This window comes from Calypte anna, chromosome 1 (genome assembly GCF_003957555.1).
Source record: "Calypte anna isolate BGI_N300 chromosome 1, bCalAnn1_v1.p, whole genome shotgun sequence".
In the NCBI taxonomy this organism is placed as follows: domain Eukaryota; kingdom Metazoa; phylum Chordata; class Aves; order Apodiformes; family Trochilidae; genus Calypte; species Calypte anna.
In genome coordinates, this window is record NC_044244.1 from 197,412,833 (window position 1) to 197,438,514 (window position 25,682).

The 25,682-nt window shown below is 55.4% G+C and overlaps 3 protein-coding genes across 8 annotated transcripts in view; 1 reads left to right on the top strand and 2 right to left on the bottom strand.

The window, feature by feature from the left end:
* The first annotated feature begins 68 nt into the window (after positions 1–68).
* Positions 69–8,767, top strand: DNAJB13 (DnaJ heat shock protein family (Hsp40) member B13). 2 transcript variants are annotated; one of them, XM_030464839.1, is made up of 8 exons: positions 69–144; positions 1,700–1,803; positions 2,971–3,132; positions 3,569–3,726; positions 5,226–5,339; positions 6,778–6,891; positions 6,979–7,055; positions 8,008–8,767. In XM_030464839.1, the coding sequence occupies exons 1-8, from the start codon at positions 77–79 to the stop codon at positions 8,159–8,161; spliced, it is 951 nt and encodes a 316-aa protein (XP_030320699.1). In that variant the 5' UTR covers positions 69–76; the 3' UTR covers positions 8,162–8,767. The 2 variants fall into 2 exon arrangements, with proteins under 2 accessions (XP_030320699.1, XP_030320705.1); XM_030464845.1 differs by lacking the exon at positions 5,226–5,339.
* LOC103539734 (mitochondrial uncoupling protein 3) lies at positions 8,748–14,522 on the bottom strand. Its single transcript, XM_030464852.1, has 7 exons — positions 14,404–14,522; positions 14,015–14,153; positions 13,007–13,217; positions 11,184–11,381; positions 9,639–9,740; positions 9,366–9,546; positions 8,748–8,992 (listed from the first exon to the last, which is right to left on the bottom strand). The coding sequence occupies exons 2-7, from the start codon at positions 14,138–14,140 to the stop codon at positions 8,896–8,898; spliced, it is 915 nt and encodes a 304-aa protein (XP_030320712.1). The 5' UTR covers positions 14,141–14,153; positions 14,404–14,522; the 3' UTR covers positions 8,748–8,895.
* A 3,318-nt stretch (positions 14,523–17,840) lies between these two features.
* Positions 17,841–25,682, bottom strand: part of C2CD3 (C2 domain containing 3 centriole elongation regulator) — an 80,828-nt gene continuing 72,986 nt past the window's right edge. For 4 of the 5 annotated variants that reach the window (XM_030464814.1, XM_030464801.1, XM_030464808.1 and 1 more), the window contains one exon: positions 17,841–18,611. In XM_030464814.1, coding sequence (XP_030320674.1) covers positions 18,477–18,611 — 135 coding nt within the window. In that variant the 3' untranslated portion in view covers positions 17,841–18,476. The remainder of the gene's footprint in view (positions 18,612–25,682) is intronic. The other variant, XM_030464795.1, reaches the window with a different exon arrangement.

A 25,682-nucleotide genomic window follows, 5' to 3' on the forward strand; every position in this document is an offset into this window, starting at 1 on the left:
GTGCCCCGCGCAGCGGAGGTTGCTGAGGAGAGACCGGAAGTGGCGCCGTGTCCATAGCAACGGGGAAGCTGCCGCCATGGGGCAGGATTATTACGCTGTGCTGGAGCTGGGCCGCGGGGCCAAGGATGCCGACATCAAGAAGGCGTAAAGGGGCTGGGGCCGTGTGAGGGGGTCGGCGAGAGGCCTTGGGGGGCCGGGGAGCGATGGGGATGGGGGCGGCTCTAAGGGGTTGTTCCCCTTCATCTGCCCCCTTCCCCATAGCAGGGGCCTGAGGGTGAATAAGGCCCCGGGGGAAGCTGTGAGGGAGCAGCTGGGGCTGGGGGGATCGGAGCTGGCACCCCGGGACTGGCTGCGGGGCTGGGCTGCTCTGTGCCTGGAATGTTGGAAGGAGAATGAGGGGATGGGGTGTGGGAAGGGGAATCCTAGAATTGTCTGGGTTGGAAGGGACCTCAGAGATCATCAAGTCCAACCCTTGATCCACTCCCCCCGTGGTTCCCAGCCCATGGCACTCAGTGCCACATCCAGGCTCTTTGGAAATAGCTCCAGACACGGAGAATCCACCCCTTCCCTGGGCAGCCCATTCCAATGCCTGATCACCCTCTCCAGAAAGAAATTCTTTCCAATCTCCAACCTAAACCTCCCCTGGCACAACTTGAGACCATGGCCTCTTGTCTTGCTGAGAGTTGCCTGGGAAAAGAGACCAACCCCCCCCTGGCTCCAACCTCCTTTCAGGGAGTTGCAGAGAGTGATGAGGTCTCCCCTGAGCCTCCTCTTCTCCAGCCTCAACACCCCCAGCTCCCTCAGCCTCTCCTCACAGCATCTCTGCTGGATCCCTTCACCAGCCCACTTGCCTCCTTTGGACCTGCTCCAGCACCTCAAGCTCCTTCCTGAGGGGCTGAGGGGCCCAGAACTGGACACAGGACTCAAGCTGTGGCCTCCCCAGAGCTGAGCACAGGGGCAGAATCCCTTCCCTGGACCTGCTGGCCACGCTCTTCCTCAGCCAGCCCAGGATGCCATTGGCCTTCTTGGCCACCTGGCCACACTGCTGCCTCCTCTTCAGCTTCCTGCCAATCCCAGCTCCCTTTCTGCCACTCTCTGCCCAGCCTGCAGCTCCCCATGGGGTTCTTGTCTTGAACCTCATCCCATTGGGATCAGCCCAACTCTCCAGTCTCTCCAGGTCCCTCTGCAGAGCCCTCCTGCCTTCCAGCTGATCCACACTCCCCCCCAGCTTGGTGTGGAATGGAAGTGAATGAAATGGTGTGAATGGAGCTGGGGAAGGGTCTGGAGCCCAAATCTGAGCAGGAGCAGCTGAGGGAGCTGGGGGTGTTCAGCCTGGAGAAAAGGAGGAGGAGGGGAGAACTTCTGGATCTCTGCAACTCTCTGAGAAGAGGTTGGAGTGAGGAGGGGTTGGGCTCTGCTCCCAAGGAACAAGTGATAGAACAAGAGGAGATGGCCTCAAGTTGCCAAGGGGAGGTTTAGGTTGGATATTAGGAAAAATTTCTCCCTGGGAAGTGTTGTCATTCCCTGTCCCAGGCTTCCCAGGGCAGTGATGGAATCCCCATAATCCCTGGACTTGTCCCAACCCCCATGGTTGGGGTGCTGAGGGCCTTGGTTCAGTTGCCTGGAAGGGTTGGGTTGTTCCTGGGGCTTTGGGATCTTTTTCCCACCTGGATTTTCCCCTCTTTCTGGTGCTCCCCAGCTACAGGAAGCTGTCCCTGAAGTATCACCCCCTAAAATGCAAGGAGCCTTGGGCACCCAAGAAGTTCAAGCAGCTGGCAGAGGCCTACGATGTGCTCAGCGACCGTGAGTGGGGGTCCCCTGGGGTTTTGGGGGGCTGGGATGGGCCCTGGGGTGTCCAGAGACCTGAAACCCTGGGGATGGGCACCCTCAGGGAGGTGGCATCAGCTCTGTCACCCTGCTGGTCCTGCTGCCATCCCACTTTGTCCCCATCCCAAGCTTTGTTTCCAGCCTCCAAGCACAGCATGGGGCTCCAAAACCAAAATGGGGACCCAAAATGGGGAGATCCCAACCCAAAATGAGGAGATCCCAACCCAAAATGGGGATCCCAACCCACGATAGGGATCCCAGCCCAAAATGGAGACATCCCAAACAGAATGGAGAGATCCCAACCCAAGATGGGGAGATTCCAGCTCAAAATGGGGATCCCAACCCAAGATGGGGAGATCCCAACCCAAGATGGGAAGATTCCAACCAAAATGGAGAGATCCCAACCCAAGGTGGGGATCCCAGCCCAAAATGGGGAGATCCCAACCCAAATTGGGGAGATCCCAAACCTAAATAGGGATCCCAAGCCAAAATAGGGAGATCCCAACCCAAACTGGGGAGATCCCAACCCAAAATGGGGAGATCCTAACCCAAAATAGGGACATCCCAACACAAGATGGGGATCCCAACCCAAAATGAGGATCCCAACCCAATATGGGGAGATCCCATCCCAAAATGGGGATCCCAACCCAATATGGGGAGATTCCAACCCAAGAGAGGAATCCCAACCCAAAATGGGGAAATACCAACCCAAAATTGTGTTCCTAACACAAAATGGAGAGATCCCAACCCAAGATGGGGAGATTCCAGCTCAAAATGGGGATCCCAACCCAAGATGGGGAGATCCCAATCCAAAATGGGGATCCCAACCCAAGAGGGGGAGATCCCAACCCAAAATGGGGAGATCCCAACCCAAAATGGGGAGATCCCAACCCAAAATAGGGACATTCCAACACAAGATGGGGATCCCAACCCAAAATGAGGATCCCAGCCCAAGAGGGGGAGATGCCAACCCAAGAGGTGAATCCCAACCCTAAATGGGGAGATCCCGACCTAAAATGGGGAGATCCCAACCAAAAATAGGGAGATCCCAACCTAAAATGGGGATCCCAACCCAAAATGGGGAAATCCCAGCCCAAGAGGGGGATCCCAACCCCATTCCCCCCTCTCCTTCTCTTTCCCCAGCCATGAAGAAAGGCATTTATGACAAGTTTGGAGAAGAAGGCCTCAAAGGTGGCATCCCCTTGGAGTTTGGTGCTGAGAACCCCTGGAGCACGGGTTATGTCTTCCACAACAAGCCTGAGAAAGTCTTCAGGGAGTTCTTTGGGGGAGACAACCCCTTTGCAGGTTGGTGGGGAGGGTTCTGAGGGGGCCATCAGTGACCTCTGTGCTTCTGGGGACACCACCACCTGTGAGATTAACTTTATGGGGAGGTTTCACCCCCCATTTACCCTTTTTTGTCCTTTTTTTTTTGGTCCTCAATGCTTGAAGTGGGAGGCTGAAGCCTGAGGGGTGTGTGGGCAGCTTGGCAGCTCTGGGGACCCTTTTCTTGGAGGATTTTCATTAAAAAAAAAGAAGAGGGGTCAGGCTTCAAGATAAAAACCTTCCAGAAAAAAGAAAACAACTAAAAAAACCCCAAAACCTTTCAGCTGGGGTGGGGAGGGGTCTCAGGCTGCAGCAGATGAGCAGTTTCCTGGTTTTTTTGGGGGGTGAACTCAGCTCCCATGATCAGGAGAGCCCAAAAGGACCCCCCCAAACCTCTGCCCTCTGCTCACTCACACAGAATTCTTTGCTGAGGATGGCTCAGAGCTGGTTGTGCCCTTTGGGGGGCTGCAGGGACGAGGGGCAATGAAGCAAGACCCCCCCATTGTGAGGAACCTCTACCTCTCCCTTGAAGATCTCTTCTATGGCTGCACCAAGAAGATGAAAATCTCCCACAGGGTAGGGGGCAGGGGGGGGAAATTTGGGATTGGCCTCTGGGGGGGAGATTTTTGGGGTGGATTCTGGCACTTGGTGTCCATGGGGAGAGGGACTGGGACCCCCCCCCCAGACACAAAACATCAGGAGAACCCAAACAGGGCCCTTCCTCTCTTGGCTCTGTCTGAGAGGGATGGGGAAACTGGTGAGCTGGAGGAGTTTCCTGGTGTTTCCTGGAGTTTCCTGGTGTTTCCTGGACTCCCTGGCTCTCAGAATCCCTGTGTCCTCCCAGCCTCACTCTTCCAGTTTTCTGTTTCCAGCCCTGAGTTTCTCCCACTCCAGGTTGGAGCCAGGGGAGGTTGAGCTCTTCTTCCAAGAACAAAGAGGAAATGGCCTCAAGTTGCTCCAGGGGAGGTTTAGGTTGGATATTGGGAACAATTCCTTCCTGGAAAGGGTTGTCAGAGCCTGGCCTGGGGCAGTGGTGGAGTCCTCATCATTCCTGGAGGGATTTCCAAGCCCTGGAGCTGTGGTGCTGAGGCCATGGGGCAGTGGTGGCCTTGGCAGTGCTGGGTTTGGGGTTGGATCTGATGATCTCAAAGGTCTTTTCCAATCAAAACAATTCCATCATTTTATGATTTATAATTTTTCCTTGCCATGAGGAGCATTCCTGGCTCATGTTCCACCCAAGGTCCTTCTCTGCAGAACTTGCCATCTCCCAGCTTGTGGGAGCTCACCAGGGGCAGGACTTTGCCCTTGGATATTAAGTTGGATTTTGGGAACAATTTCTCCCTGGAAAGGGTTCTCAGACCCTGGCTTCCCAGGGCAGTGGTGGAGTCCCCATCATTCCTGGAGGGATTTCCAAGCCCTGGAGCTGTGGTGCTGAGGCCATGGGGCAGTGGTGGCCTTGGCAGTGCTGGGTTCAGGGTTGGGTGTGATGATCTCCAAGGTCTTTTCCAACCCAAATATTTCTGTGGTTCTGGGATTTGTTCCTGCAGCCCCTTTGGAGCCTGAGCTGCCCCTGCTGGCTTTTGGAGCCTCCTCCTCCTCCTCTCCTTGGGTGTCCCACATCCCACAGTCACCTCTGTGCTGTCCCTCAGGGGATGGGAGCTCTGTGGGGAGGGATTTGGGGGATTTGGTTGATAAGAAACCAGAAATTTCTGCTGGCAGCCCTGAAACCCCCCACGTCCTGGGCTGCATCCCCAGCAGTGTGAGCAGCAGGGGCAGGGAGGGGATTCTCCCCCTCTACTCCACTTTGTGAGACCCCCCTGGGGTGCTGGGTCCAGGTCTGGGGTCCACCAGGAGATGGAAATGTTGGAAAGAGCCCAGAGGAAGCCCTGGAATGCTCAGAGGGGAGAGAGTTGGGGGTGTTGATCCTGGAGAAGGTTCTGGGGAGCCCTCAGTGAGGGGTGAGGATCCAGGGCAGGAGCTCAGCAGCACCAGGGATGAATCCAGCACTGAGGAGGGAGCAGATCTGAGCTGCAGCTCCAGCTCCCCAGCCAGAACTCAGGAATTGCCCCTTCCAGGTGCTGAACGAGGATGGGCTGACCAGCACCATCAGAGATAAGATCCTCACCATTGATGTGCAGCCAGGCTGGAAGCAGGGCACCAGCGTCACCTTTGAGAAGGAAGGGGATCAGGTAAGGGCCAAGGGCTGAGGTGCTGGGCCAGGTTTCCTCAGGAACAACCACACTTTCATCCCAGGTTTCCCATCCCTGCAGTCGGTGGCATCACCAGTGGGATAATTCCACCTCCCTGTGCTGGGGGAAGGAGCAATTCCTGCCTGGATTTGCTTTAAGGCAGAGGAATATTAGTGACACCATTAGTGACAGGCTGGTGAGCTCCTGGCAGCTCTGGTGTGAGGGGGCTGTGAGTTAATGAAGGATCCTGAGATGCCTTCAGAGCTCGGGGATTGATTCTCAAACCCCTCTCGCCCTGACCAGCAGCAGTGTTGGGCACCTCTTTTGTAATTTTCCACCATCTCCCCAGGATTCTCCTGAAAAAGCTGTCAGCCCATGGATCAGCCAGGAGCACTCTGTGCTGGGTTAGGAACTGGCTGGAGGGCCGGGCCCAGAGAGTGGTGCTGAACGGGGCTGCATCCAAATGGCGGCCGGTCACTAGTGGTGTCCCCCAGGGATCAGTGTTGGGCCCAGTGCTGTTTAATATCTTGAGTGAGGATTTAGATGAGGGGATTGAGTCCATCATCAGCAAATTCACAGATGACCCCAAGCTGGGGGGGAGTGTGGATCAGCTGGAAGGCAGGAGGGCTCTGCAGAGGGACCTGGAGAGACTGGAGAGTTGGGCTGATCCCAATGGGATGAGGTTCAAGACAAGAACCCCATGGGGAGCTCCAGGCTGGGCACAGAGTGGCAGAAAGGGAGCTGGGATTGGCAGGAAGCTGAAGAGGAGGCAGCAGTGTGGCCAGGTGGCCAAGAAGGCCAATGGCATCCTGGGCTGGCTGAGGAAGAGCGTGGCCAGCAGGTCCAGGGAAGGGATTCTGCCCCTGTGCTCAGCTCTGGGGAGGCCACAGCTTGAGTCCTGTGTCCAGTTCTGGGCCCCTCAGCCCCTCAGGAAGGAGCTTGAGGTGCTGGAGCAGGTCCAAAGGAGGCAAGTGGGCTGGGGAAGGGATCCAGCAGAGATGCTGTGAGGAGAGGCTGAGGGAGCTGGGGGTGTTGAGGCTGGAGAAGAGGAGGCTCAGGGGAGAGCTCCTCACTCTCTGCAACTCCCTGAAAGGAGGTTGGAGCCAGGGGGGGGTTGCTCTCTTTTCCCAGGCAACTCTCAGCAAGACAAGAGGCCATGGTCTCAAGTTGTGCCAGGGGAGGTTTAGGTTGGAGATTGGCAAGAATTTCTTTCTGGAGAGGGTGATCAGGCATTGGAATGGGCTGCCCAGGGAAGGGGTGGATTCTCCGTGTCTGGAGCTATTTCCAAAGAGCCTGGATGTGGCCCTGAGTGCCATGGGCTGGGAACCACGGGGGGAGTGGATCAAGGGTTGGACTTGATGATCTCTGAGGTCCCTTCCAACCCAGACAATTCTATGATTCATTTCCATCATCTTCATTTTTTCCCCCTGTGTTTTAGGGCCCAAATGTCATCCCAGCTGACATCACCTTTGTTGTCCAAGAGAAACCTCACCCAAGGTTTAGAAGGGTCAATGATGACCTCATTTACATCTCCACCATCCCCCTGGGCAAGGTGAGGAGCTGAGCCCAGGCCTGGAGCCCCCTCTGCTTTCTCCCCTGGGGCTTTGGGTGCAGCTGGGTCCTGTTTGGTGCCTTGCAGGCCCTGGTGGGCTGCTCAGTGGCTGTGAGGACACTGGATGGGAGGCTGCTCAACATCCCCATCAATGACATCGTGGAGTAAGTGGCCAAGTGGCTTCAGAGGGCTCTTCCTGCAGAATTTGGTGGCTTAAGGAGAAGAATGGGAGCTTGGGAGGAATCTGGGCTGTCCTGTCCCCTCCTCAGGGGGGAGTTTGGCACATTCCCATTGCCTGAATTACTGAGGGAAAAGCTTTGCCAGCAGGTTTGGGGCTGGGGCTTGGAGGAAGAGGAGGAGCAGAGGCCAAGAGAGAGGGTTTGGTGTGGGTGGGATCAGAATTATGGAATCCCAGACTGGTTTGGGTTGGAAGGGACCCAAAAGCTCCTCCAGTTCCAACCCCTGGATGGTCAGGGACTCCTCCCACAGCCCAGGTTGCTCCAAGCCCCATCCAACCTGGGCTGAGACACTGCCAGGGATGGGGCAGCCACAGCTTCCTTGGGCAACCTGGGACAGGGGCTCAGCACCCTCAAATTCAACAATTTCTTCCTAAAATCTCACCTCAATCTCCCTTTTTTCAGTTTAAAGCCATTGGTCTCTTCCCATCCCTCCAGGCCCTTGTCCAAAGTCCCTCCCCAGCTTTCCTGGAGCCCCTTCAGGCACTGGAAGATGCTCCAAGGTCTCCCTGGAGCCTTCTCTTCTCCAGGATGAACGCCCCCAACTCTCTCTGGGTGCTCCCTGTGAGCACCTTGGGATTCACTCCAACACCTCCAGGTCTTATTTTGGGAACCCCAGCCCTGGAGCCATCACTGCATGAGGGGTCTCCCCAGGGAGAAGCAGAGAATCAGAAGACAAGGAAGGGATGGGATGAGGTCTGGATGACCCAAACCTGCAGGATGAGGATCCTGGTGCTGGAATAGAGGGATGCAGAGCATCAGTTGAAGCTGGAGGAGCAACCTTGCCTTTAGGAACCTGCTCAGGAGTGGGGTTGGGGGGGTTTGGTGCCAGGTTAGGCTCATCCAGCAGCTCCTCTGAGCTTTTCCCTTTGCTTTGCAGCCCCCAGTACTGCAAAGTGGTGCCAGGGGAGGGGATGCCACTGGCCCAGGACCCCCGGAGCAAGGGGAACCTCCTGATCTATTTCAACATCTGCTTCCCCAAGAAGCTGACACCAGAGAAGAAAATTCTCTTGAGAAATGCCCTCCTGTCCTAGCAAATGCCAACCCTGCTGCTCTCCTCCTACCAATAATAAAGTTTGGAGGTGACCACATGCAGGGTGCTGAGGAAAAACCAAAATTAGGGAAAAAAAAAACACCTCAGAGGATTTACCCAGAGCCTCACCACAGCTTTCTCCTGGCTGGGGAGGTGCCATCCCCTTTGGCACCAACCAAGGAGGTGGTGATGGCAACACCAGGGACCTCCTGCTGGTGGCCAGCAGGTCCTGTTTGAGCTGCCTGGCACCCCAGGCTTGGGAGAAAGCCCCTAAAAACCCCCAAAAAGCTGACCCTGAGGCATCAGACCCCACAGGGGCCATTTATTGGAAGTGTCAGGAAGGAATGACAGGAATCACCAATCCCCCAGCCCTCAACTCAGCCCCCACCTTCCCTCCTTCTCCTCCCCCCTTTTCCTGGGAAGCAATGCTCTTCCCAACTGGAAAAAAACCACCTTAAAACCCACTTTTTTTTTTTCCCTCCTCCCAGAACTCTTCTCTGGAACCTTCCCTTCTCCCACGTTGCTCTCCAGACGCCGTCGTTTCTCTCCTTCCATCTCGCTGCTGATCCCTCTTTTTTTGGGGGAGGGGGAGGAGAAGGGGGGTTCCCCTTGGGCTGGGGACATTGGGGGTCACTGCTCCTGCCACAGCTTCAGCAATTAATATAATTGAGTCCTGAGTCTCATCAGAGCTGACGAGAGGGGTCTGGGAGGGAGGGGGAGGTGGTGCTGGAGGGGTCAGGATAGGGCCAGGACAGCGGCGCGCTGCAGCTGCTCGTAGCAGATGAACATCACCACATTCCAGGAGCCAAGGCGAAGGAAAGAGGGGACAAACCTGCACCAGGAAAAGCAGGAGATGGAGGGGACAGCGTGGGGACAACCCCCTGCAGCCCCCAAAGCTTGGTGCCCGGGTGGTGACACCTGGGACAGGGCCAGGGAGGCTGCGGAGTCTCCTCCTCTGGAGGTTTTCCCAAAGCCTCCTGGATGTCCCAAAGCCTCCTGGATGTCTGGAGGGGGAGGTAACCCTGCTCTGGCAGGATTGGGGTTGGAATTGATGATTCCCAAAGCTCCCATCCCACCCCTCACTTTGATTTTGTGATCTGAGGGGTGGTGGTGATGGCATCGAGTGGCCCTGGTTCGCGCTGGTGCGTGATGGTTGTCACCCAGCTGAGTGACATCAGGGATGTCACCTTCCTCCTGAAACTCACCCCTTGTAGAACCCGGTGATCCCATCCTGCATGAGGAGAGCCAGGAGGCAGCTCAGGGCATTCCTGTACTGCCCAGGCCCAGCATTCATGTACCGGGTCTTCACCACATCCACCGGCGACGCCACCACCGTGGCGCAGAACCCGGCCCCGAAAGCGGCCACGAAGTGACAGGGGACATTGTCTGCAGGGAAGAGCCAGGGGAAAAGGGGGGATTGAGTGTCACGCAGATGGGGGGGACGGCTGGCAGGGTCCCCCCCCTTGTCCTGTCCCCACCTGTCATCAGGTGCTCCCGCAGCAGAGCGTCCTTAATGAGGTCGTAGGTGACGAGCTCCCCGCAGTTGATGACGGCGTTGCGGGCGATGTTGGGCAAAGTCCCTGTGCAGGGGGGGGGGTGACATTGGGGACAGCCCCTCCTGGAGCATCCCCCATGCTCTGCTGGCACTGGGACCAGCCCTGTGCTCAGCCTTGGACACGTCTGTAGCTCTCATCCCATTCCCAGTCCTGATCCCCAGCCCTATGCTGCTCGTCCTGCTCCAGATCTGCATTCCCCATCCCCTTCCCATCCCTGTCTCAGTACTGATCCCCACCTCTGTTCCCATCCCATCCCATCCCATCCCATCCCATCCCATCCCATCCTCTGTCCGTATCCCATCCCATCCCTGTTGCCATCCCCATCCCATCTCTGTCCCTATCTAATCCTATCCTGTCTCATCCCATCCCATCTCTGTTCCCATCCCATCCCTGTTTCCATCCCATCTCTTTCCCTGTTCCAGCCCATCCCATCCCTGTTGCCATCCCCATCCCATCTCTTCCCATCCCATCCCTGTTGCCATCTGATCTCTGTCCCTCTCCCATCCCATCCCCATCCCTGCCCTCATCCTTATCCCCATCCCCTTTTTAATTCCCATCTCCATCCCTGGTTCCACCTCACTCCCTGTCCCCAGCTCAGGCTGCTCAGAGCCTCCTCAAGCCTCACCTTGAACATCTCCAGGGATGAGACCTCAACCCCCTCCCTGGGCAACCTCTCCCAGTTTTCCACCCCGCTCATCCCTGTCCCCATCTCCTTCCCATCACCATCTTGGTGCCCATCACCATTCCCATTCCCCATTCTTCATTCCCATCCTTATCCCAGTCCCCACACCCCCCCTTCATTCCCACCTGCATCCCATCTCTGTCCTTGTCCCCATTCCCCCCCCCCTTCTTCATCCCTACCCCCATCCCATCTCTGTCCTTATCCCCAGCCCTTTTTTCCTTCTCACCCCCATTCCATCCTCATCCCAGTCCCCATCCCCACCCCTTTCTTCATCCCCACCCCCATCCCATCTCTGTCCTTGTTCCCATCCCCACCCCCTTCTTCATCCCCATCCCCATTCCATCCTCATCCCAGTCCCATCTCCACCCTCATCCCATCCCCTTGTCCCCATCCCCACCCCCTTCTTTCTTCATTCCCACCTCCATTCCATCCTCATCCCAGTTCCATACCCACCCCCTTCTTCATCCTCTTCATCCCCACCCCCATCCTCATCCCAGTCCCAATCCCCACCCCCTTCTTCATCCCCACCCCCATCCCATCTCTGTCCTTGTCCCCATCCCCACCCCTTTCTTCATTCCCATCCCCACCCCCTTCTTCATCCCCACCCCCATTCCATCCTCATCCCAGTCCCATCCCCACCCTCATCCCATCCCCTTGTCCCCATCCCCATCCCCTTCTTTCTTCATTCCCACCTCATTCCATCCTATCCCACCCCCAATCCCCACTCCCTTCCCCATCCCCACCCCCTCCCCTCTCTGTCCCTGTCCCCATTCCCGATCCCACACCTCTCCAGAGCCCCCGGACTCCCTCCTCCCTGGCGATGGTTCTGTAGGCATCCAGGGTCCCGTTGTACCTCCGGGTGCTCTCGGGCATGGCTCCATGTGCCTGGAATCTCACCTTCACCACGTCCGTGGGCTGGGCACACGCCACGGCCACGGCCCCCGTGGTGCAGCCCGCAAGTACCCGTGGTGCCAGCCCCGTGCCTGCCCGGGAACAAGAGCTGGGACCCCCGGCCCTAAAGAGACCCCAGACCCTGCGGGGACCCCCAACCCTACAGGGACCCCCAGCTGTGTAGGGACCCCCAACCCTATAGGGACCCCTGACCCCTCAGGGACCCCAGACCCTTCAGGAATCCCCGATCCTACAGGGACCTCCAGTTGTGTAGACATCCCCAACCCTACAGGGACCCCCGACCTTATGGGGACCCTGACCCTACAGAGACCCCTACCCTACGGGGACCCCTCACCCTAAAGGGACCCCTGACCCCTCAGGGACCCCAGACCCTACGGGAACCCCCGACCCTACAGGATCCCCAGACCCTAAAGGGACCTCCGACCCTACAGGGACCCCTGACCCTGCAGAGACCCCCAGCTCTGCGGGGACCCCCGGCCCTACAGGGACCACCGACCCTGCCAGGATCCCTGACCCTAAAGGGACCTCCAATCCTACAGTGACCCCTGACCTACAGGGACCTCAGACCCTACAGGGACCCCCAACCCTATGCAGATCTCCAGACATGTGGGGACCCCCGGCCCTTCAGGGACCCCCGACCCTACAGGGAACCCCAACCCTTCAGGGACCCCCGGCTCTGTGGGAACCCCTGACCCTATGGGGACCCCCGACCCTACAGGGACCCCTGGCTCTGTGGGGACCCCCAATCCTATAGTGACCCCTGACCCTACAGGGACCTCCAACCCTACAGGGACCCCCTCCCCTGTGGGGACCCCTGACCCTATGGGGATCCCCGACCCTACAGAGACCCCCGGCTCTGTGGGGAACCCCAGTCCTACAGTGACCCCTGACCCTACAGGGACCCCTCACCCTAAAGGGAACCCTGACCCCCCAGCTGTGTGAGGACCCCGGGCTGAGCAGCCTGGGGTTGGGGCGGGGGATGTGGGGTGTGGGTGCATCTTGAAGGAGTCCCGCACCCTCAGGGTGGGTTTTCCCTTCTCCAGAAGTTGTCCCGCACCCTCAGGTTGGGGTTTCCTCTCTCCAGGAAGTATCCCGCACCCTCAGGGTGGGTTTTCTCTTTTCCAGAAGGAGCCCCGCACCCTCGGGATGGGTTTTCCCTTCTCCAGGAGAGTTCTGCACCCTCAGGGTGACTTTCCCTTTTTCCAAGAGGATGGGTTTTCCCTTTTCTAGGTGTCCCGCACCCTCGGGATGGGATTTCCCTTCTCCAGGAGGTGTCCCGCACCCTCGGGGTGGCTTTTCCCTTCTCCAGAAGCTATCCCGCACTCTCGGGGTGGCTTTTCCCCACTCCAGGAGAGTCCCGCACCCTCAGGGTGCGTTTTCCTCTCTCCAGGAAGTATCCCGCACCCTCAGGGTGGATTTTCCCTTTTCCAGAAGAAGCCCCGCACCCTCAGGATGGGTTTTCCCTTTTCTAGGTGTCCCGCACCCTCTGGATGGGATTTCCCTCCTCCAGGAGTTGTCCCGAACCCTCAGGATGGGTTTTCCCTTCTCCAGAAGGAGCCCCGCCCCCTCGGGGTGGCTTTTCCCTTCTCCAGAAGCTTTCCCGCACCCTTCCCTCAGAAGTGGCTTCGTGCGGGTGGGATTCAGGGGGTCCCCTCCGTGTGTCCCCCCTCTCCCTGTCCCCCCCGTCCCCACTCACTCTCAGCCCCTTTGGGGGTGTAGAGCTGCTTCACGGAGTCGTAGAGCCCGATCCGGATGGAAGCGAAGCTCATCTGGCGCTGCAGCCCCGCGGCCAACCCGCTGTAAAGGCTCCGGGCTCCCTCGGTCCTCACCATGGTGCTCAAAGTCCCCAAAACCCCCCGGTACTCCACGGCCCCGCTGACCCGAGGGATCCGCACCTCGCCCTGGAGCTGCGGGAGGTCCCGGTGGGTCGGTTCCGAGGTGACACGGATGATGGTGGGGTGGGGGTGGACGCGAGGGACCCCCCCCGACCCTACGGGGACCCCAGACTCTACGGGGACTCTTGACCCTACAGGGACCACCGACCCTACAGGGATCTCCAGACGTGTGGGGACCCCCAACCCTACTGGGACCCCAGATCCTATGGGGACCCCCCGACCCAACAGGGACCCCCGGCTCTGGGGGGACCCCCGACCCTGGAGGGACCCCCGACCGTACAAGGACCCCCAACCCTACAGGGATCTCCAGACGTGTGGGGACCCTCAACCCTACAGGGACCCCAGATCCTATGGGGACCCCCCGACCCTACAGGGACCACCGACCCTACAGGGACCCGTGACTCTACAGGGAACCCCTGCCCCTACAGGGACCCCCGACCCTGAAGGGACCCCCTGACTCTACAGGGACCCCCGGCTTTGGGGAGACCCCCGACCCTGAAGGGACACCCGACCATACAGAGGCCCCCAGTCCTACAGGGACCCCCGACCCTACAGGGACCCCCAGCTCTGGGGAGAGCCCCGACCCTACAGGGACCCCTGACTCTACAGGGGCCCCCAACCCTACAGGGACCCCTGACTCTTCAGGAACCCCTGACCCTTCAGGGACCCCCAGCTCTGCGGGGACCCCCGGCCCTACAGGGACCCCCGGCTCTATGGGTACCCCTGACCCTGCAGGGACACCTGACCCTACAGGGACCTCCAGCTGTGGAGGGGTGAGGGGTTTGTTTGGGGTTTTTTTGGGGTCGTACCTGCAGGCGGACTTTGGCGGTGTCCAAGGGGAAGGTGCAGAGGTCGGCGATGCAGGCGGCTGTCCCGGCACTGAAGAATTTGATGGCTGCTGTTGGGGCCATTTCCTGGGATTTCAGAGCCACCATCCTGGAGGAGGGGCTGGAAAGGAAGGAGGAGGGGAGTCGGACCGGACCGGAGTTTCAAGCAGGTGTCCGGTTTAGGGATGGAGGTGTCCGTGTCCAACTTGGTTCCAAGTACAACCCCCCCCCCCAAAAAAAAAAGCCCAATCCTGCCCCCCTTTCCTCCGTGTCTGGGGAAACTGAGGCACGGGACTGGGTGGTTTTCACCCTGGCTGGCAATAGGGGGGTGCTGAGTGTCAGGGTGTCTCCCATGATGTCCCTGTCCTCACCTTGGGGACCTCAGCACCGTGTCCTGGCTCCTGCCTCACACCCTTCTCCTTGGAGCCATCGGCCCTGAGTGGCAGCTCCTTGGTCACCCCTCTAAATATCACCCCAGAGGACATTCCAGAGGCCACCGGGATTGGGTGACACCAAAACCCCATTGCCCTGGTGGCATTTCAGCTGATGGGAGCCAGGGTCACGTCACACCCGTGACGGGGTGGCCAAGGTCCAGCCCTCCCTCTCCCCCTTCCCCACTTGGCTCAGGAGTGGGGTGGGAGGGTCCTGCCCAGCCCAGCACCACCCGTGGGACCCAAGTGTGGAGCAACAGCACCCCACAGCCTGGTCCTGCCCATCTGGTGGCCACTGGGACCTTCAGGAATGGGGAAAGTATTTAGGGATTTGGGTTTTTTAATTATTTTTAACCCTGATGTTCTCAGGGAGGAAACCCAAGGAGAGGGAGTGGTTGAGGGGGTTGGGCAGTACCTGGGGGGGCTGAACAGCACCTGGGGGGTGCAGGTTGGACCCCTGAGCCCCCAGCATGTGGCCAGGATCCATCAGAGGCAGCTGCCAAACTTGCTGACAGGATTTCCTCTGCAGGGTGGAACGTGTCTCCTGAGCTCACGTGGAGAAGCATCCTGAGGGCAGCATCGGGGGTAATTCCCTCCTCTCTTCCTTGGCCTTCTGAGCTGTGGGCTCGTGGGGTTAAAAAATTTCTCCTTTTCCTCCATTCTTCTTCCTGCTCAGTGTTTAAACCCTTTGTGCTGCTGAGCACCAGCAGAACCACAGGATCTGGTTGGGAAAGCTAAGCTTGAGCCCCACCATAACTCCACGTAACTCTACTGGGACCACCTTCCCAACCCAGCTGCCACCACACCTGGGTTTTGTGGGGTCAGCAATGGGATCAGCAGGAGAAAGAAGCCCCTGGTTTTCCAGAGGGACAATTGGGATGAGGACAATTCCCCTCCCAACCTTCACCAGGGCAGGGGAGATTTTATCACCAGGGTCTAACCCAGCCTGGGGAAGTTGTCCCAGCAGCACAGGACCCTTTTAGGATTTCCCCTGTGGAAAAAAAATAAAATGAGGAGGGAGGAAAAAGGGAGATGCTGACCCTTTGGTTCCTTGGATCCTGAAGTGTGGTTTGGTTCTTCCTACTCAGTGTTTTGCTGCTGAGCCCCAGGCAGAACCACAGAATCTGGTTGGGAAAGTTCAGCTTGAGCCCCACCAGAACTCCACCTAACTCTACTGGGACCACCTTCCCAACCCAGCTGCCACCCCACTTGGGTTTTTTGGGGTCAGCACTGGGATCAGCAGGAGAAAGAAGCCCCTGGTTTTCCAGAGGGACGATTGGGATGAGGACAACTCCCCTCCCAACCTACACCAGGGCAGGTGAGATTTTATCACCAGGGTCTAACCCAGCCTGGGGAAGTTGTCCCAGCAGCACAGGACTCTTTTAGGATTTCCCGTGGAAAAAAAATAAAATGAGGAGGGAGGAAAAAGGGAGATGCTGACCCTTTGGTTCCCTCAGTGTTTTGCTGCTGAGCCCCAGGCAGAACCACAGAATCTGGTTGGGAAAGTTCAGCTTGAGCCCCACCAGAACTCCACCTAACTCTACTGGGACCACCTTCCCAACCCAGCTGCCACCCCACTTGGGTTTTTTGGGGTCAGCACTGGGATCAGGAGGAGAAAGAAGCCCCTGGTTTTCCAGAGGAACAATTGGGATGAGGACAACTGGTACATTCACCTCCCAATCTTCCCCAGGGCAGGTGAGATTTTATCACCAGGGTCTGGGGAAGTTGTCCCAGCAGCACAGGACTCTTTTAGGATTTCCCGTGGAAAAAAAATAAAATGAGGAGGGAGGAAAAAGGGAGATTCTGACCCTTTGGTTCCTTGAATCCTGAAGTGTGGTTTGTTTCTTCCTACTCAGTGTTTTGCTGCTGAGCCCCAGGCAGAACCACAGAATCTGGTTGGGAAAGTTCAGCTTGAGCCCCACCAGAACTCCACCTAACTCTACTGGGACCACCTTCCCAACCCAGCTGCCACCCCACTTGGGTTTTTTGGGGTCAGCAATGGGATCAGCAGGAGAAAGAAGCCCCTGGTTTTCCAGAGGGACAATTGGGATGAGGACAATTCCCCTCCCAACCTTCACCAGGGCAGGGGAGATTTTATCACCAGGGTCTAACCCAGCCTGGGGAAGTTGTCCCAGCAGCACAGGACCCTTTTAGGATTTCCCCTGTGGAAAAAAAATAAAATGAGGAGGGAGGAAAAAGGGAGATGCTGACCCTTTGGTTCCTTGGATCCTGAAGTGTGGTTTGGTTCTTCCTACTCAGTGTTTTGCTGCTGAGCACCAGCAGAACCACAGAATCTGGATGGGAAAGTTCAGCTCGAGCCCCACCATAACTCCACCTGACTCTAAACACTGTCACATCCTCTGGGACCACCTTCCCAACCCAGCTGCCACCACACCTGGGTTTTGTGGGGTCAGCAATGGGATCAGCAGGAGAAAGAAGCCCCTGGTTTTCCAGATGGACAATTGGGATGAGGACAATTGGTACATTCACCTCCCAATCTTCCCCAGGGCAGGTGAGATTTTATCACCAGGGTCTGGGGAAGTTGTCTCAGCAGCACAGGACCCTTTTAGGATTTCCCCTGTGGAAAAAAAACAAAGAAAGGAGGGAGGAAAAAGGGAGATGCTGACCCTTTGGTTCCTTGAATCCTGAAGTGTGGTTTGGTTCTTCCTACTCAGTGTTTTGCTGCTGAGCACCAGCAGAATCACAGAATCTGGTTGGGAAAGTTCAGCTTGAGCCCCACCAGAACTCCACCTAACTCTACTGGGACCACCTTCCCAACCCAGCTGCCACCCCACTTGGGTTTTTTGGGGTCAGCACTGGGATCAGCAGGAGAAAGAAGCCCCTGGTTTTCCAGAGGAACAATTGGGATGAGGACAACTGGTACATTCACCTCCCAATCTTCCCCAGGGCAGGTGAGATTTTATCACCAGGGTCTGGGGAAGTTGTCTCAGCAGCACAGGACCCTTTTAGGATTTCCCCTGTGGAAAAAAAACAAAGCAAGGAGGGAGGAAAAAGGGAGATGCTGACCCTTTGGTTCCTTGGATCCTGAAGTGTGGTCTGAAAAGCAGCTCCAAGCTCTGAGTTCTTCCCCTGTGGCTGTGCTGGATGGTGACATCCATGCCCCAATCACTGCAGACAGCAGTGACCTTTAGAGATGACCCCAGCCATGCCAGCTGCCAGGAAGCATTTCTTCCATGATGTCCCCACCCCTGCCTGTGGATGTCACCCCCCTGCTTGTCACCAGGGGCTCTGGGGAGAGGGAAGAGGCTGGTGACCTGGCAGCATGACACGTGCAAGCAAGAATCCCCAAGGTGGGAGGGGTGGGTGGGATTTTATTGGGACACAAACACTGAAGAGCAGTTAAAAAAAAAACAAACAAAATAAACCAATTCCTTTCACATCCAAGTCCCTCATCTGAAAGGTACCTGGCATTAAAAAATGTACAAAAATAATTTAGAATATAAAAATTCCCTCTTCCCAGCAAAACGCTTTGGTACACCTGGTGGTGTTTTACAGTCTCTTCCTCCTGTATTTACATGAGCACTTTGGGCTCATCCATTCCTCTGGAATCTGCAAATTGTGCTTTTGGAAAGGCCACTGTGGAGGGAGCTCATCATCCATGCCAGCAGGGAGGAGACAGTTCCCTGCTTGCTGCTGGGATGGCAAATTTCTGCTGTTGTCCATCACTTGGTTGAAGGAGCTGTTTCCAAATGAGATGCTTTGTGCTTATTAAAAAAAGTTAATTGGTGAAATTTCACAGGAATCAATCCCCAAAAATGGAATATCTGCAGAGGAGGTAACAGCCCATGGGTTACAAGTCTCATTGGGGACCTGCCCTTGCAAAACACGTGGCCTCTCAGCTCCTCTTGCTTGACCTCTTGGTGTAGTCCCTCTAACGAGACACTAATTAGGCAAATTAAACATGAAACCTACTGCTTCCATCTCCTCCTCTGTGGAGAACCCATCCTTGACCAACACCTCAGCTTCAGGAAGCCATCAGCCTCTCACCAATGTTATTCCTTCTTGGAGAGCTGAGCAGAGAAGATCCTGGAAATTCTTTGGGCTTCTTCTTCTGAGAGCTCAGCTGTGGGCTTGGGTCGAGGTGGCATTCGGGATGGGATGGTCCCCAGCTCCACTCTGCTTCTGCTCTGGGGAGAAACAAAGATGTGAGAGCCAGCTCTGCCCCACACCTGCCTTCCCATGGCAGCAAAACCCACAAGTTGGATACACAGGAAAAAAAAAAACCCAAAACTCAGGATGGGTTTTCTGTTGCTCACTGCTCCTCCTCGGAGGGGTTTTTGTTCCAGAGGCAACTGCTGGGAATGAAATTCTGAGTGTTCCAGCTGGCTGGAGAAAATAAAAAACCCTCCACCCAGATCAGGAAATATTTCAATGCAACACCAGATGCTGCAATTCTCTTCCTTCTCAACCCTTCTCAAGAAGACCAACACTGGGCAGGTCCCAAAGCACTGGGTTTGGCTCGGGGAAGTCAACTCTGACTTTGGAAATCTCCCTCCTCTGCCAAACTCCTCTGCTGTGAAGCCAAAGAAATGCCACCAGCCTGTCCAACGGGCTCTGGCTCTCTCACTTGTGGTTTTCCATGGTTGTTTTAATTTGCAGAACCCTAAAAAGCAAACCCCTTGCACTGGAGAAGCAAAGCCCCAAGCCACAGACCCAAGGCTGCTGAAAAATCCCCTGGGATTTTTCCATGGGAGCTCAAGTGGTGCAAAACACCATTTAGAAGCATTTCAAGATAATGTTGTTCACCCATCAAGTGCAAGGTCCTGCACCTGGGATGGGGCAATCCCAAGGATTTATCCAGGCTGGGAAGAGAATGGACTGAGAGCAGCCCTGAGGAGAAGGACTTGGAGGTGTTGGGGGATGAGAAGCTCAAGATGAGCCCAGAAACCACCCAGGTCCTGGGCTGCATCCCCTGGAGTGTAAGCAGCAGAGCAAAGGAGGGGATTCTCCCCCTCTGCTCCGCTTTGGGGAGACCCCCCTGGGGTGCTGGGTCCAGTTCTGGGGTCCCCAACACCAAGAGGAAATGGAGTGAGTCCAGAGGAGGTGATGGAGATGCTGGGAGGGCTGGAGCAGCTCTGGAGCCAGGGGGAGAGAGTTGGGGGTGTTCAGTCTGGAGAAGGAGAAGGTTCTGGGGAGACCTTGGAGCATCTTCCAGTGCCTGAAGGGGCTCCAGGAAAGCTGGGGAGGGACTTGGGACAAGGGCCTGGAGGGATGGGATGAGGGGGAAGGGTTTCTAGCTGCAAGAGGGGAGATGTAGGTGAGATTTTAGGAAGAAATTGTTGAATTTGAGGGTGCTGAGCCCCTGTCCCAGGTTGCCCAAGGAAGCTGTGGCTGCCCCATCCCTGGCAGTGTCTCAGCCCAGGTTGGATGGGGCTTGGAGCAACCTGGGCTGTGGGAGGGGTCCCTGCACATCCAGGGGTTGGAACTGGAGGAGCTTTTGGGTCCCTTCCAACCCAACCCAGTCTGGGATTCTCTGACCATCGTGGGACTCATCTTCCCAGCTCTCCCTGCTCCCCAGAGGGATATTTTCAGTGTAGAAAGAAAACCCCCATTTCTCCCCAACTCAGAAGCATTGGGGAAGGATCTGCCTTCAGCTGCCTCCCAAGGCTGAAGCAGTGAGGGCTGTTTGAGGACACATCACTCCTGAGCTGCAGGGCCAGGAAGGTTTCCTGGCTGGATAGGGGGGGTGATTCTGAAATCAGATCCCTCATTCCAGCCTTTCCCCACATCCCTGGGCTGCTTCTCCAGCCCTGTCAGGCACAGACATGGTGGGAAGGTCACCTAAGGTGATGAGCTCCCTCCCAGCCTCCTTGCTCTGACCTGCACCAGTTGGGAAGGAAATGTTGGGGTTTTTTCTTAGGTATAAGAAGGTTTGGAGATTCCTGGTGTTTGGTTCCCTGCACTTTGGAGGCTCTGAGGTTGAGACATTGAGAGCCCTTGGTGAAGACCCAGAGGGAAACCAACCTGGAGATAAAATTCCAGAGCCTGATCCATAAAGGGGGACACAGGAAAAGGTGGGGAGGGACTTGTGAGGATGTCAGGGAGGGATAGGACATGGGGAATGGATTCAAACTGGAGGAGGGGAGATGGAGATTGGAAGTTAGGAAGAAGTTCTTCACCAGGAGGGTGGTGAGAGCCTGGCACAGGTTGTCCAGAGAGGTTGTGGAACCCCATACCCCATCCCTGGAAGTTTTTAAGGGCAGGTTGGATGGGGCTTGGAGCAACCTGGGCTGTGGGAGGGGTCCCTGCCCATGCAGGGGTTGGAACTGGAGGAGCTGGAAGGTCCCTTCCAACCCTGAAAATTCTGTAATTCTATGAAGAAAGCTGGGGGAGGGCTTTGGACACGGGGGGGTAGGGAGAGGAGAAGGGAAATGGGTTAAAAGTTGGAGAGAAAGGGGAGATTGAGGTTGGAGATGGGGAAGAAATTCTGGAATTTTGAGGGTGGGGAGAGCCTGGAACAGGTTGAGAGAGTTGGGGGTGTTCAGCGTGGAGAAGAGAGGAGAAGGAGAAGGAGAAGGAGAAGGAGAAGGAGAAGGAGAAGGAGAAGGAGAAGGAGAAGGAGAAGGAGAAGGAGAAGGAGAAGGAGAAGGAGAAGGAGAAGGAGAAGGAGAAGGAGAAGGAGAAGGAGAAGGAGAAGGAGAAGGAGAAGGAGAAGAAGGAGAAGGAGGAGGAGGAGAAGGAGGAGGAGAAGGAGGAGAAGGAGGAGAAGGAGAAGGAGACGGAGAAGGAGACGGAGAAGGAGAAGGAGAAGGAGAAGGAGAAGGAGAAGGAGAAGGAGAAGGAGAAGGAGAAGGAGAAGGAGGAGAAGGTTCTGGGGAGCCCTTGGAGCATCTTCCAGTGCCTGAAGGGGCTCCAGGAAAGCTGGGGAGGGACTTGGGACAAGGGCCTGGAGGGATGGGATGAGGGGGAAGGGTTTCCAGCTGCAAGAGGGGAGATGGAGAGGAGATCTTGGGGAGGGAGAAATTGTTTGGGGTGAGGGTGCTGAGCCCCTGTCCCAGGTTGCCCAAGGAAGCTGTGGCTGCCCCATCCCTGGCAGTGTCTCAGCCCAGGTTGGATGGGGCTTGGAGCAACCTGGGCTGTGGGAGGGGTCCCTGCCCATCCAGGGGTTGGGACTGGAGGAGCTTTTGGGTCCCTTCCAACGCTGAAAATTCTCTGATTCTATGAAATCCTGGGTTCCTGAGCCAGGGCAAAGCAGATGAGGCTCCCAGCAACCTGATTTATCAGCAGCCACAATTTCTGCAAACAGCCAAGGCCCAAGAGAGGCTGTGACCAAAGGCTGAGGTTTCCTGCAGGGTGATTTTCAGAGCCACTCAGCAGCCTGGTCCAGCACAGCTGGATTCAGGAGACAGATGGATGCTGCTGCTTTGTTTGCTGGGTAAGAAAAAGGATGAAAAAGGTGGGGACAGCTCAGGTGCCTTCACATCCACCAGTGCAAAAAAAAGGCTTCTAACAGCTAACTGTAAATTCCTATACCCTAAATCCCAGTTTCACTGGGGAGATGATGTGAGAAAACTTCTGGAAAAGACTTCAGACTCTATCCAGGAAAATATCTTTGGTTTATAATCCTTTTGCCCATTTTTATTGGCATGAAAAAAACCCAGAACAAATCAAATCTACCCCACATTTATATTTAGGACAATCCTTGTTTTGTTTTTCTTTCTCCTGAACTCTAGGATGATTTTCTATGTCTAATATCTAGGATGATATTCCAAAATATAAGAAGCTGAGATGAAATCCAGACCTGGCAACACCAGAAGCTTTAAAACCAGCAGGGATTTTGAAGCTGCTGGCCAAACCACCTCCCTTTGACAGTGAATTCTACTCAAGGTTGTCCAGAGCTGGTTGGCTCAGTGGTTTATCCTTTCTCATCCTCTTTTCTGTGCCAGCTATGAAAGAGCTGAAAGCTTTGTGGCTGGAGATGCAGGGTGACCATCTCCCTCCTCCTCTCTGCTGGTCTCTGGTATCTGTAGAGCATTTGTCAGCAGTTTACAGAGAAAATTCTTCCATGTGACAGCTCAGGACTGGTGAAAAGCTTCTGCTTTTAGTGCACCAGGCAGCATTTGCTTCTGAACACCAGTTTTAGGTGTTTGGAAAAAACAGAGGAAGGGACCAACCTACCTCGTGGTCCAGGGAGGTCTGAAATTCCAAGAAAACCAAAAACCCAAGGAAAAGCTGAGCCAGGCAACCCTGTGCTGCTTCTCTGCACTGGCACTGTACTGCAGAAACTCTTTTCCTTCCATCAAGCTGTGCTGGTGCTGTTTGTTCTCCCTGTTCTGTCCTGGAGGAGGTTTTTTAGAGACCTAAAATAAACCCCATTGTCTGCACAGCTCTCAGGTGGAAAAGCTCTCAGGGAAGAAGTGCAAGATGAAAACAGGTTTAAAGTGCAGCAAATAAATCACCCCAAGTTTCTCTGATTTCAAAGGGCCATGGAACTGCACTCCTGAGCTGTCACAATTCCCCTCTCCTGGGTGCACGTGGTACAGACAGGGACTGAGACAGCATCCTAGGATGGGATGTCAGGAATAAACACTTCCCACAGAACCACAGAATTCCACAAGTTGGAAAGGACCCATCAGGATCATGGAGCCCAACTCCTGTCCCTGTGCAGGGCACCCCCAGGGTCACCCCATCTTCCTGAGAGCATAATCCAGATGTTTCTTGAACTCAGGCAGGTTTCGTGCTGGAGCCACTTCTCTGTTCCACACCTCAAGCAGCCTCTGGGTGAAAAATCTTCTCAGACCTCACCACAACCTCCCCTGATTCAGCTTCCTACCATTTCCCTGAGTCCTCTCTTCAGTCCCAGGAGTGAAGAAATCAGTCCCAGTCCCATCTCTTCCCTACAGACTGCCATGAGGTCACCTCTCTGCCTCCTTTTCTCCAAACTGAACCATCCAAGTGACCTCAGCATCTCCTCTCAGGTCACCCCAGACCCTTCACCATCCTTATTGCTCTCCTTTTGGATGCTCTCCCCCAGTTTGATGTCTTTTCTACACTGCAGTGCCCAAAACTGCAAAGAGGACTCAAGGTGAGGCTGTCCCAGAGTGGGATAATCACCTCCTTTGTCACCCAGATGGTGACACTGTGCTGGAGGCACCCCAGGACATGGTTGTCCTGAGCCAAAACTGAGCCAAAATGACAATTCTGATGAATTTCAGGGGAAGAATCACAGAATAGTTTGGTTGGAAGGGACCTTAAAGCCCATCTGGTTCCAACCCCCCCTTGCCATGGGCAGAAGAAAAGGGGAACAAAACTGCCTTGAGAATCCCAGATCCCCCAGAGGCAGCAGCACAGCTGAGTATTTCTGGAGAAATGACTTCTTTTTTTAGCTTGCACTAACCCAGTGACCCAAACAGGCTGTAAAATGACCTCATCCTGCTTGTAAGAATTTCTAAAATTGATTCTAGAGAAACAGAATGAGATCTTGTTTTTTGTTTTTTTTTTTCTCCTTTGTTCTTCAAGTTCACAATCCAGAGGTGCCACCCCACTTCTGAGCTGCTTGGCCAGAAATGCTGCTGCAGAAAGTGCTGCCCCTTCTTTCCATTTTGCCATCAGATCCTGGAAGAGCAGAGTGCCCTAAAGGTGAAAACAGGACACAGGAGCAGGTGGCTGCTGCTATTTGATGACACTGAGGTGCTGAGCAGCAGTTTGTACCCTCCTGGCTGTCAGTAAACAAGTGGAAAACATCCCACTTGTGTGCTGTTTCAGGTCAAAGTGGCTAAAATCCTCTCCCTCCCATTTTCATGCAATTTTCAGAAGTGCAGAAGGGTTAAGATGTGTTTCTCTGCCCCAAGGACCTTCCCCAAAAATGAACTTCCAGCTCTAGAATCCCAGATTGGTTCAAGCTCCTTCAGTTCCATCCCCCTGCATGTGCAGGGACCCCTCCCACAGCCCAGGTTGCTCCAAGCCCCATCCAACCTGGGCTGAGACAATTCCAGGGTGTAGGAAAGGTTTAGGAGATCTTCTTGCTGCTCTGCTACATGCAGAGGTGTGAATCAAAAGAAAAATTGAAGCTTTTCAAGAGAATCTGAACAGCAAAGTTAACACAGGAGGCAGAGGTGATCAGAAACCATATGGATTTCCACTTCCAGGTTTAGCTTCACCCCCAGTTTTGGGATATGGCTTTATATATCATATATAAATATAAATATACACACAGGGAAGAGCTGTATTGCCATATTTACCTCTGAATATTTGGCTTTGAAACATGCAAATTCCTCCCCCACAGAACATTGAGTGAGGTCCTTGCATCATTGCTGTGTTTTTTAGGATGCTCCTTTGCTACCCCAGCTTCAGCCCCTCAGGGTTTTCATCTCCTGCATAGTTTTCAGAGCACCCATCTCCAGTGTCCTGTTTACAGCACCCCTCTGCCTCCAAAAGAGGCTTTGGCCAATTCAATCCAGGACCTGAGCTCATCCTGGGTTTTTCCTTTGCTGGCTCTAAGCCAAAGCAGTTGCAGACTCCAAGTCTCTTGAGCCACAAAGTCCAAGGATGGGGGGATGGTGGTGGGGGGGTTGTTGAGCAGAAATCTGGAAAAGGAAAGAGGATGCAGGCAGAGGAGATCAGACTTCATTTTGCTTTTTATAGAAATGGCAGCCATGAGGCAGGACATTTAAGCCAGCCAAGGATGATCCAATTGCTGGGTAATGATGGAGGATGGGAGAAAAGCAAACAGATTTATTTATTGAGCAGGGTTGTGCAGAGTTGGGGGGGGGTGAGGGGAGGGTTTCAAGGTCAGAAAAGTGGGGAACTTCTCAGGGCAGTGGCTCAGCAGATGGAGGGGTTGGGTTTGTTTGTGCTAAGTGCTGAAGGAATGGAAACAGAAAACAGATCTGTGTCAATGGGCTACAGCTGGGTCTGCAGGGCCCCTGAGGCTGCTTTGAGTTTCAGGACAGTGTTCACCAGGAGCATGAGCAGCAGGGACAGGGAGGGGATTGTCCCACTCTGTTCTGCTTTGGGGAGACCCCTCTGGGGTGCTGGGTCCTGGTCTGGAGCCCCCCAACACCAGAAGGAGATGGAGGTGTTGGAGTGATGAAGATGATGGGAGAGATGGAGCAGCTCTGGAGCCAGGCTGAGAGTTAGGGGTGTTCAGCAATGGAGAATGGATTGAGAGCAGCCCTGAGGAGAAGGACTTGGAGGTGTTGGGGGATGAGAAGCTCAAGATGAGCCCAGAAACCACCCAGGTCCTGGGCTGCATCCCC

Excerpts from the sequence above, each read along its gene's own strand:
- LOC103539734 (XM_030464852.1), bottom strand. The coding sequence starts at position 14,140 with ATGGTGGCTCTGAAATCCCAGGAAATGGCCCCAACAGCAGCCATCAAA. Across the intron at positions 13,218-14,014 it reads CCGCCAAAGTCCGCCTGCAG|CTCCAGGGCGAGGTGCGGAT; the intron begins GTACGACCCCAA and ends GACCTCCCGCAG. Across the intron at positions 9,547-9,638 it reads GCGGGAGCACCTGATGACAG|ACAATGTCCCCTGTCACTTC; the intron begins GTGGGGACAGGA and ends TCTTCCCTGCAG.
- DNAJB13 (XM_030464839.1), top strand. The coding sequence starts at position 77 with ATGGGGCAGGATTATTACGCTGTGCTGGAGCTGGGCCGCGGGGCCAAG. Across the intron at positions 6,892-6,978 it reads CCACCATCCCCCTGGGCAAG|GCCCTGGTGGGCTGCTCAGT; the intron begins GTGAGGAGCTGA and ends GGTGCCTTGCAG. Across the intron at positions 7,056-8,007 it reads CCCATCAATGACATCGTGGA|CCCCCAGTACTGCAAAGTGG; the intron begins GTAAGTGGCCAA and ends TTTGCTTTGCAG.